Below are 12,229 nucleotides of genomic sequence, written 5' to 3' on the forward strand. Positions count from 1 at the left end.
ATTTTTAAAAAGAAGTACTGAGAATTCATTCTTAAGCTTATCTGGATATATAAATTACAGTATCTGAAAATTTTTTATGGGATTTTCTCTGTATCAAAGCACTGACAATGTAGAAAAAGGCATGGCATCTCTAAGGGTGAGGGGTACCCTAAAGGTGTGAACTTGCATCGGTTAGCGACAGAACAACAGAGCAAGTGTATTTCAGTGCTGCAGTCTATTTTCACCTGGCCTTTGAAACGGGTATCCCAGGTCCAGCTCTTTACCTGTTAACTAAGGCTTTCTAAAACACACGACAAAGCAAAAACATAAAAGTAATATGTGGCAATGATTAATGTAGTTTACTCAGAAGTGTCTTTTTTTCTAGCTGATCTCAAGGTTAGCCCTTCTAAATGACAGACTGAAAAGTGAAATTTAAAGTGAAATGTTATATTTACTATAAAATCTGCATATTTTTATTTTCTGACTGTGTGCCTGCTTGTCTGCATGTGTACCACATGTGTGCAGGGGCCCACACAGGCCAAAAGAGGGTATAATCTCTGGAACTGGAGTGACAGGAGATTGTGAGCTGCCTGATGTGGGTGCTGGGAACTGAACCTGGGACCTTTGAAAGAGGAGCCAATGCTATTAATGACTGAGCCATCTCTCCAGCCCCTATGTTTAATTTTTATAAGGAAAGATTAATGGAATCAGATTACAGTGCAGAAAAGTCAACAGGACATGAAGCCTTACTTTCTCAGTTTGGCAGCAGCTCTAAGAGTGAAGAGGGAGGGATGATCTAGAAATGCAGTGACCTGTGAGAACTGATGGAGAAGACAGGTCAACAGACAGATGCTCAGCCCCCAGAGCTCACCCCTGTGCCTGGCAGCATCCGCAGCCGTTGTCTCTTGAATGCTCACAGCTTCACTTCTCTTGGGTGGCATGTCTTCAGCTGATGCTGTTCAGAGCAGAGCAGGGCTAGAGGACACAGCCAGACACGGCTTCAGGGCAGCAGTGACTGTGACTGCAGCTGAACCGTGATTCAGCTGCTGGGTAACAGTGGGAAGAGTGGCTCCTGAGTTTGTACAGAAAAACTGAGACAGCCCTGGGAACCACAGGTTTTATGAAGCGTAATAATGTCTTTTAGTGGCAAAAAGGGTTAAACATGAGGTATATACAACTAATACTTTATTAGGATATTTTCTTTTATAATTTTATTATATCACCTTTAAAAGAAAACACACGAAGGGATCATCAGTTGGAAACCGTTTTTCAAGTTCTATTTACATCACCTTTTCAGGAGTGTGCCCCTTATATAAGCATGTGGCTAATGTGACCAGGGATAATATGTAACTTAATGACCACAACATTCTCCTTGGAATCACCAACATCTGCTTATATGTTCAATACAAAATGTTTATTTGGTCTTTGAAATGACAGGCACCTTTAGAAAATGTATTTTACTTATTTTTTAAACTCCAGTAGGTTTCAGCTATAAGTGTATAGCACCAAAATCTATGTTCAAGGTATTAATATTAGCCAGTAACATTGAATTTAATGTATACACTTTGATGTAGACATAATGAAAATTGTAACAATACAAAAATGAATACACAGTTTTATGAAATGGGCAATTTAAAGCTTTTTAAAAGAGCAACTTAAAAACATGTTATTCTTAGATAACCATTTAACCTGATATAAAACTCAAGGGCTTAGAAAATCTCTGGCTTAAAATTAAAACTGTTGCAAAGTCCTAATTTATTACTCTGTCATAAAAATCTCAGAGGAATTTAAAAATACTGAGTTACTAAAAAGTCAAGAGGTGCCAGACTTTTAAAGATCAAGGTAAACACTGTTTTCCATTAGAAATTTTTTTTTCTTTCAAGACAGGGTTTCTCTGTGTAACAGCTCTGGCTGTCCTGGAACTCGCAGAGATCCACCTGCGTTTGCCTCCCGAGTGCTGGGATTAAAGGCGTGCGTCACCATGCCTGGCCTCCATTATAATTCTTAAGACATCTATTTAATCAAATGAGTTCAGACTTAAGTCACTTATAAAGAAGTATTTTCTTCAGTTATATAATGTACTATAGAACAGAACTGGAATGGTACAAGCAAAGTCAACTGATTCATACTGCACCTTTTCCTCTGTTGCCTGTGGCCGTGAACACCTCTGCTACTCCTTCCGTAGGAGCTGCCTGGGACTGGGCATCAGTGTGCAGCCTTGCCAACCCAGTCTGCAGAGCTCTCAAGTCCTCACTCTAACGCCTGGGTGATAAAGATGATCAATGCTACAGGAATTTTTTTTTTTAACCATATGGATTTTTAAAAGTATAAGGTGGAAAGGAAGCATCTGCTAAAGTTGGATTTCTGAAGAATGGCAGTGTTTGCGATTGGCTGGAGCACTGTGGAGTGGGGATTAACTCCATGCATGCAATGCTGCATTGCACCTACGCAATCATGTATGGAACATTTTACCACACAGTACAGGTTTTTCTTTTCTTGACCTGGGTTCTCTCATCTGTAGTCCAAGCTAACCTGGAATTTCCTATGTAGTCCAGGCTGGCTTTGAACATCTGGAACTCTTCCTTTCTCAGCTTCCCGAGTGCTGGGATTACAGGAGCGAGTCCCCACAGCTAGCTCGGTCTTACTTCTAACTGACTGCTCACAGCTTCAGTGGCTGTGCTGCGACTTTCTTGGGCTTGACTCCCTCCTACATCTAACAGCACCTTTCTCTCCTTTATCTAAGTGACTGAGTATTGCCCAAGAGCCTTTTATGGGGAAGAAAATAACCTCTCTACTTTGATGCTCTTTAACCATTAGCTTTTCCAAAAATTTAATGCCCACAGCAAGATGAAATACTGCAGTAATCTTAGATATAACTATACTTTTAAACAAGGCAGGCAGTGGGGCAGTATTATGGAGTATTAACAAACAAACAGATAAACAAACAAAAACCCCAGTGTAGCTGAGGCTCAGTGGACAAGACCAGAAGCCTGCAACACAGAGGCCCATTCTGTCTCCCAGAGGAGGACCGGTCTGTCTCCTGGAGGCCTGCGCTGGCTTATGGAGATAAATCAGATGCTGAGCCATCTTTTAAAATTCTGAAAATTTATTTCCCTAATAAGGAAAAAAGCAAACTCTTGCCAAATTCATGGATTTTTTTTTTTTTTTAAAAGGAAACTGCCATGTGCCTTACCCTTTATGTGTAAGGAGCTACACTGAGTCAGCAATGTCCCTTTTTGATTTAAAAAGATTGGTCCTGAAGGTGTTCAAAATTATTCTTACATACATGACTTCTAAATTTTTATCTAAAAATTATAAGCCATTCAATGAAGCTAAATTAAAATGATTTCAGTAGAAAGGCTACAAATATAATACTACCCATCACTGATTTTACAAATCAAATATAATACCTTAAGCTAGGAAAATAATGCATATAGTTAAAAAAAAGATTTCCAGTCTTTTCCCTTCTACCCAGGAAGTTTTTACATCTGCTGTCCCAACAGGAGCCTCTGGTGATCTGCAGGCTTCCCAGGATCCCTCGGCATTCTTACTGGTGGTCTCCTTCAATTCGCCTCTTGCGCACTGTGGGGAAAAAAAGCCTGTTATAAATTCCTGTGCGTTTACAAAATGCTAACTTGCTTGTAACAAGTTTCTCCATAGCAGTTAATGTCTCATAAAAGTGAAATGAGTACTTCTGATTCATATGACCATTCGTATGACAAAGAAGGCTCGGCGATCTGCCATTGTCATTTGCTTGATGAAAATCAAGAGGCTTCTAAACAAGAGCTACGTGTCTTAGGATGTAGGTGCTTACGTAACAGCAGGGTAGGACCTAAAACACAGTTTTCAGTACAGTAGTCACTGAGTGTTCAGCACTCAAGTTTCAAGTCATTTGCTTCTAGAAAAAAAAAGTTTTGTCTACGTTAAGAGAAATGATCTGTTAATACAGTAACATTTACAATGACATTGGCAAGCCGTGGTTAAGAAGTTATATTAGGAGGCTGGAGAAATGGCTAAATGCTTTTCCAGAGGACCTAGGTTCGATTCCCAACACCCACATTGCAGTTCACAACTGTCTGTAACTCCGGTTCCAGAGGATCTGACACCTACTTCTAGCCTCCACTAGGTACTGGGCACACACATGGTACAAAGACATACATGCAGGCAAAACACCAATACACAAAATCTAAAAAGTTTTATTAAAAGTATTTTGAATGTTCCCCTGGTTAGATACAACATATTTCCTTACACTGAAGGAATCTAGAAATACTTTCATCATTTCTAAAAGTCTAACTGACTTACAACTTTTTCCAAATTTCCCTTGTGGGCACTATAAATGCTGACTTTAGAAAGGGGCCAGCTAACTAGTTCAGATGATGGAGCAAACAAGACAATGCTCAGTCTTTTCATGGACTGGTGACATGAAATCATTCTGAGCTCATTGGTACAAGTAAGGTCTTCAGCTAGCTTGCTCTTTTGACTATCAGTCACACAGGGCATTGCCAAGAGCCACCATGTCTGTACTCGACACTATGGCTGACCACTATTCCAAGGACAGAGCAGCAAGTCGCAGTGTTGGCAAGGGGACATCAGCACAGCTCTGCCACTCTTGTGGAGTGTGTGCTGTGGCGCCCAGCCTCGCTGAGTGTCAGCTTTCCTCTGTAACAGGAGGATAATGGTATTTCATGTGACAGCCATGTGACAGGTGCTGCCAGAGCAGTGTTGAGAACATGGCAAGTGCTTAGTGCTCCTCTCCGTCTGCCACTGCAAGAATACATGCTGAGACATGCTTCTAGTGAGGAAAAGCCAACCTGCTACCATGAGGTCTGTACTCCTGCACTACTGGTTTTGCTACTTTGCACTCAGACTCTGATTATTGATTCCCACTTCCCCTCTGGAAGCCAGTCACAAGGCACTGCCTCTTTTTAGTTCGAATCATCTGCCAGAGGAGATAGTCAAGAGGGAATAATGGCTGTTCCCATGCTATTCTGACTACTGGCTGCTGGGACCAGACATTTACTAGTGTGTATAAGGACTGTCGAGTCATTGGTTGAGTGGAGTCAGAAAATCAAAGCAAAGGCTAAAGTCTCCATGAACTATACTTACCTACTCACTTTTTGCTGACTGATCTAACCTATAGTAATGAGGAACAAGCTTCAAGTGTTTACTCAAAAATAAAGGGAGGAAAAAGCCAAGGAGACCATAAATAAATACAAATATACACTAAAAAGGTAAACAGCAAGCAATTCTTAGGGTAGCATTTGGCTGGTTTTTGCAAACCATTTCAGATGTTAAAATGCATGCTAAAAAAATGTTAAAGGTGTTACAGACAGGATCTACAGGACAGAGCACAGCAAACAAAATGCCACAGAAAGCTGCTTATGCAGTTAGCTAGTGTACAGATGATCAGCTCAGTGTGGACGTGACTACTATATGTGTACCATACAACCTCTTCTGTTATAGCTGTGACACTTCTTTCTTAGCTGGAGAGATGACGAGTAGGCAGAAGTATTTCAGTGGACAGCTGAGAGTAAGAAGACAATGAGAAGGTATTATAAAAACGAGGACAGAGATTGGATATAGCCCCGTCTGCAAGCTGAAGGCGAGTTATTTGCCCAGTAGACTGTGTCAGGTCAGGCTGCCAGGATCCCTGTGTCAGAGAGCACGGTTCCTGGGCTCTCTGCCTTAGTCTATAGGCAGAACACAATGCACTGAAAGAAAATGAAGCAAGGAGCAGATCTGAGGCAGCTGCTGTGTGCTCGACAAGGCAGAGAGCAAAGGACAGAGTGCCAGTGTTGATTATTCTTTGTCACCTGGTGTCTTTGTTATCTACCTGGTCCATTTTTTGTTAGTAAGTCTTAACTAACCTCACTCTCAGTCTCTAAAACAATGTTTTCTTTTAAAGTGTTGTGTTAATCATATGGCTATATGAGTTCCCAAGTGCCTCCAACATAAACCAGCCCCTTCCAGGAATGTCCTTAACTGTCACTTTACATGTGTGACCCGTGTCTGTAACTCTAGTTTGCATCAGAATGGGACAGCATGAGTGTAGTCTAGGAAATTCCTAGCAGAAGTGTGGGCTTCTCAATTCTACTTTGTGACAGGCTGCACCTTCTTCCAAATGGCCTCTTTATCCTCACAGTACACTGCTGTGGACAGCCACTCAGCTGTCAGCTGGAGTCCACATAAGGCAGCCCAGGACACCCGTATCTGCCCACTCATCCACATGCACTCTAACACTGCTCTTCTCTGTAGGCCTGGGCACAGCATCTGTCACAGCTGGCGTGACAAGAACATAACTCCAGGGACCTAACGAAAAGGGACTTCCCTACTATTATGTTTATGGGCTGCAATTACACAATTCCTGTGGGTGTCATCTATCCATGACAGAGATGACTGGGGTAATATATGTTGGTGGCATTTTGGGATTTAAGGTAGTTTCAGGAGTGGAAAATGGAAGATTTGTCTGGTTTGGTTTAAGATGATACAGTTACCAGAAAATTATAACTGAATAAAGATAAATTTACAGCCTTATTTCCCCCCCTCCTTTTTTCGGTTTTGTTAGAGACCAAACCCAGGACCTTGAACATGCTAGGCAAGCCCTCTATTCCTGAGCTGTATCCCAGTCCCTAAATACTTTTTTACAAATACCAGCTATGGGTCAGACATGATTTTTGAACATAACTCCTGCCAGCAACATGTCCCTATGCTAAAAAACTTGTAATGTTTGAAAACAGACTATTTTGTTTTTAAATGTTTATTTATTATGCTTGTGTATGATGTGTGAATGCATGTGTGCATATGTGCTATGGTGTGTGTGTGTGTGGTCAGAAAACAACTGTGTGACACGGGTCTCCTTTTCCATTGTCACATAGGTTCTAGGGATCAAATCCAGGTTGCCAAGCTTCAGAGGCAACCATTTTACCCAGTAAGCCATCTTGGCTACCATGCTGGCTCATGCCTATAACCCAAGACACTCCACAGGTGGAGGCAGCAGTAGGATCACCAGGAGTTTAAGGCCAGCCTGAGCTATAGTGGCAAGACCTTGCTCAGAAAAAAAAAATCTGGAGAAAGACACTTTAAATGAACTACAACTTGTTATTTATTTTTTTTTACTCTTTTGGGGACCCATCATCCAGCTCCCAAATAAATCACGGACATGGAGTCTTATTCTTTCTTATGAATGCCTGGCCTCGCCTTGGCTTGTTTCTAGCCAGCTTTTCTTAACTTAAATCATCCCATCTACCTTTGCCTCTGGGCTTTTCCTTTTCTTCTGTATATCTTTCACTCTTACTCTGTGGCTGTCTGGCCCCTGGTGTCCTCCTTTCCTTGTTCTCTCCCCTTTTTCTCTTCCAGAGTTCTCCTATTTATACTCTCTGCCTGCCAGCCCCGCCTATCCTTTCTCCTGCCTCATTATTGGTCATTCAGCTATTAGGACTGTCAGGTGTTTCAGACAGGCAAAGAATCACAGCTTCACAGAGTTAAACAAATGCAGCATAACAGAAGCCACACATCTTACCATAATATTCCCCAACAATTTTCAAAGTGTGACAAATGTTAAGTAGAAAATACATATGGCACATGTTCACAATATGCATTAATGCCAGACTTAGAAACCGAAATGTCTCCTGATAACCAAACCAGGATTTCAGTGAGCACGAGCTGCTTTGTGAGAGTCCCAGCGCCAAGTTCACCCTGTCCTAAATCTGACTCTCTAGGGGAGGGAAGCCAATAATCCAGGTTTTGAAAGTTATCTAGCTATTAACAAAGTCAGTCCAGACTTAGAAACACTTCTCTAAGCAGCAAAGTCAAAACACTTGGAGGAGGATAAATGATGGGAACCAACGCTAAGACAATTGACTAAAATCTACATCTAGAACCAAGAGTACACAAAACACTATTTTCTCTTTTGAAAAGCAAGTGGCTAAAATATCCTGTGGGCAACTGTCATAGAATGGGAATTAAACAGCACTGCATGTAGCTAGAGCAAAGAAAATCTGGCTCAAGCTTAAAAGATGTAGTTGCTCAGAAATGTCCCACTGTTGAGAGGACTTAGTTTTACTTCTTGCCTATACAATGATTCTTGTAAAACAGTTTAGCGTAAATAGCATAACTGAAAAGGAAGTCACTTTCTGGCAATACAGAGAAACAAAATTACGAGCACAGTACTTATTAGCTCATCCAGGAGTAGAGAGTTCATTTCCATCCGAGACCACGAGACTCAGCAGGAAAAGGAGCAGAGGAGAACGGATCACTGAGGCAGGCGAATGCAGGAGGCCACTGCACGCATCAGAGAGGCTAGGGAGTCAAACTGTACTTATCCTGTATCTCTTAATATAAAACTGAATTTCTGTCTGATTCTGCTTGATAAATAGGCAAAATACTTTCTGGTGGTACCAAACTCTTTGTTTCAAAGCACAAAAGTAGTAACTGTCAACACGAACAAAACACCTGTCATGGTAAGTTTCACTTAAAGCTATTACATGCTTGTCACAGAAGTGGTAACAAACATGAAGACCACTACAACCTGGCACAGCTCCGACTCACAGTGTAAAGGACTGAGCAGCATTGGACGCTAAGGACAGGTTATTTTCCTACATTAAACTTTAGCTCTAAAAATAGCTTGGTGTTGTACTTCAGAAACTTGACTCAGTGTTGCACACATCTTACCCAAGTCGTTGTTTTTCGTTATAGCATTGGCTGCCCTGGTTCGGGGTCCCTGCTGTGTAAACTGATACCCAAATTTAAGGATATTCGTATTTTCTTCAAGCATCTTAGCCATTTCTAATTCTACAGCTGTGCCCAACTGCTGTCTCTGGAAGGATCAAAAACAAAGAATAGCATTAATAAATCAGATAAAAACATTTTTTACATAAATAAAATTTAAGACTTAGTTCCATGCTGATTCTGATGATCTCTTGAGTTTTCACGCAATTTCTACAACATATATAAGAAACACATCTTTAACAATTTCTACAACATATATAAGAAACACATCTTTAACAATTTCTACAACATATATAAGAAACACATCTTTAACAATTGAACAGACACCAAAAGCTCTGTAGAAATAAAAGTGCGGGTACTGTGCCGCCTCACACCACAACGATGGGTGTGATGGAGAAGACAGGCCGAGGAAGTCGCTCAGCTGGTGCTCGCCTGGCATCCCTGAAGCTCTGGGTTCAGTCCCAGCACTGCATACACCTGTGACCCCAGTACTAGCAGCTGAATGCAGGCCTTTAAGGTCATCTTCTATCAGAGAAGTTTGAGGTTAGCCTGGGCTACGTGAGACTATCTCAACCTTGGCCCCAACAAGATCAAACCAACAAAACTACCCATCAAGAAGATGAACAAACAGCAGCCGTGGTAGTGCGCACCTATATCCCAGGTCTTGAGCAGGTTGAGGTGGGAGAAATGCTTGATCTTAGATCAAGAACAGTCTGGGCAACACGGTGAGACCCTTCTGTTTGTTTAAGTGGTTTTCAAGATTGTAGCAAAGCGGGCTCTTGGTAATGGCTTGAAATTATCTTATTAGCCAGTGGTTCTACTCGTAGGTATAGGCCCAAAGAAATAAACATGTATGTTCATAAAATACTTAGATATGAATATTCCTATCCATGTCTAAGGAGCATTATTTTTCTTAAAATTTTTAAAAATATCATGCACATGAGTTGTGTCTTTTTATGTATGTATGTATGTATGTATGTATGTATGTATGTATGTATGTGCACCATGTGCATGCCTGGTGCCATGAAGACCAGAATTGGCATCAGATTCTCTGGAACTGGAGTTTGAGATGACTGTGAGCCACCATTTGGATGCTGGGAATTGGATCCAGGTCCTCTCCAAGAGCAACAAGGGCTCTTAACTGTTGAGCCATCTCTCCAGCGCTGTAGCATTATTCTAATAGCTCAAAAGTAGAAACTCTAAAACGTGACAGAATATAATTTAGCCTTGTACAGACTGGAGTTTTGACATGTACTGCGACATAGATGGACCCTCCAGGACTTTATGCTAGGTTACTGAGTTATATTTTTATTAAAAATTTGAGACCATGGATTAAGAAACATCTTGGTTTAATTTTCAGATGTAAACAAATCTCTTTTCTATCTTACAGTCTACAAAATTTATTTATTGTGAAGAACTCAGGAAATCATTTGCCAAGTATATTTTCAAATAACAAGTTTTTGTGTGTATGGGGCATTTGTGTGTATGGGCATGTGTTTGCCTGTGCATGTGTGTGGCGGCAGCCAGAAGTGAGCACTGTTTTTCTCTATCATTCTCTACCTTATTTTTTGAGACAGGGTTTCTCACTGAACTGGAAGCTCATTGTTTTGCCTAGGTTGGCTGGTCAGTAAGCCTGTAGGATCTGCCTGGTTTTGCTTCTGTAAAGATGGGGTTGAAGATATACACCGCCACACCCTGCTTTTTTGTGGGTCTGGGATTCCAAACTCAGGCACTTCCCCATTGAGCCATCTCCTCAGTCCTTATAGCTAATTTTCAAATAAAAATTAACAGTTGCTCTGGGTGGAAATAATTCTAATATGTATATTTTCCCCACTTACAAAGTTTGTTTTGGGGACTGGTGAGTGGTTTAGCAGCTAAGAAGACTTGCTGCTCTTCCAGAGGATCCAGGTTCGGATCCCAGCATCCACATCAGGTGGCTCACAACCATTTGTTACTCCAGCTCCAGGGAATCCAATACCTCTGGTCTCCACGTGCAAACGTATGCATGTATGTGACCATAAAATATAACAACATAAACAAAAGTATGTCTGGGAATGGGTGGCCCCACACCCATGAAGGTATTAGCATTGTACTTGTCTGATGAAGATGGTGCCTTCACAGCAACCTGGGTGCTGGGACATTTCTCTTATTGTACTTGACACTTGCTGTTTTGACTATCAAGCTCCTGGACTGCTTCTCACTGACCCTCACAGCTGGAGGTGTTCCACACAGATGTGGCCAGTTATTATTTTTTTTCACAACAGGTGCTGTAGACTGAACTCAGTTCCTCTTGAAATCATAGCAAGTGCTCTTACCCACTGTGGCATCTCTTCTTTCATGCACACAACTCTATTCATATTCTCTGTATTTGGTAACATAACACACTATAGATACAGTGCATCTGTGACTCTCTCAAAGAACAGGGGAAGAGTGGACTAAGTCATATGTAAAAGACTTTCCAGTTCAAATCAGCCACCTATTTAATTCCTTAAATTGACTTAAAGAGACTTGCTGTGTATCGCCTGTTAAACATTAACATTCTGGATCCCTAAATGTCTCATCGCCCCCTTTTCTGCCACCATCTTTCCGAAGGGTTACAGCCCTTCTTGCAAGTCCTCCTGGCACTGGGGGCTGCAGTTTCCTCTCAATTGCTACTGTAGAACACCAACCTGATTGTCGATCTTGAGCTCTGTCAGGGTCTCGTTATCTCTCAAAGCATCAATCAGTGCTAAAACCCCAGTGCCTGTGATGAAGTTGGACTCCATATTTAAACTCTTCAAAGTTTTGTTCACTTTCAGCATGTCTGCAAATGCCTAGAGATTAAGAGAAAATATTTGGAGATTAAAATCTGATAGCACCTACTTTTCACTGCACATGCCATAAGTAAATTCATAAATTGAACTTAAGTTTCTCGTTACATTTTTTAGCTTGTTACACTACCGTTCAGGTCTCACATGTACTTACTTATCCCATGTACATTACTATATATAATTTTTTAAAAGATTGTTTATTTTAGCCAGGAGGTGGTGGCGCATGCCTTTAATCCCAGCACTCAGGAGGCAAAGGCAGGCAAAGCTCTGTGAATTCGAGCCAGCCTGGAGAGGCTCCAAAAGTACAGAAAAACAAACAAACAAAAAGATTATTTATTTTATGTATGATGCTCTATCTTCATGTATGCTTTCATGCCAGAAGAACAGGGAATCAGATCCCACTAGAGATGGTTGTGAACCACCATGTGGTTGCTGGGAATTGAACTCAGGACCTGTGGAAGAAAAGTCAGTGCTCTTAACCTCTGAGTCATCTCTCCAGCCCCACCATATACAATCTTTAGATTATTTGGTCACATGTAATTTCCTGGTGCTGACATTCCTAACTCCTATTTCAGTTCATTCATTCTGTTCTCCCCACCTCCTCTCACATGTCCTCTCAGTTTCTGTATGGAACTAATTCATTAATATCTCTTATGGTTTGAGAATGGGTAAGAAAGAGGTGGCTCATGGAGACAGCAACTGCAATAATCCAG

At 41.2% G+C, this 12,229-nt stretch overlaps 1 protein-coding gene across 1 annotated transcript in view; it reads right to left on the bottom strand.

Annotated features, from left to right (window-relative positions):
* Nucleotides 1–1,147: 1,147 nt before the first annotated feature.
* Tmod3 (tropomodulin 3) overlaps nucleotides 1,148–12,229 on the bottom strand; it is a 70,198-nt gene continuing 59,116 nt past the window's right edge. Inside the window, exons 8-10 of the mRNA XM_038323816.2 lie at nucleotides 11,376–11,519; nucleotides 8,650–8,794; nucleotides 1,148–3,561 (exon numbers count right to left, since the gene is read on the bottom strand). Coding sequence (XP_038179744.1) covers nucleotides 3,527–3,561; nucleotides 8,650–8,794; nucleotides 11,376–11,519 — 324 coding nt within the window. The 3' untranslated portion in view covers nucleotides 1,148–3,526. The remainder of the gene's footprint in view (nucleotides 3,562–8,649; nucleotides 8,795–11,375; nucleotides 11,520–12,229) is intronic.

The sequence above is a fragment of the Arvicola amphibius genome, chromosome 3 (genome assembly GCF_903992535.2).
Source record: "Arvicola amphibius chromosome 3, mArvAmp1.2, whole genome shotgun sequence".
Lineage (NCBI taxonomy): Eukaryota > Metazoa > Chordata > Mammalia > Rodentia > Cricetidae > Arvicola > Arvicola amphibius.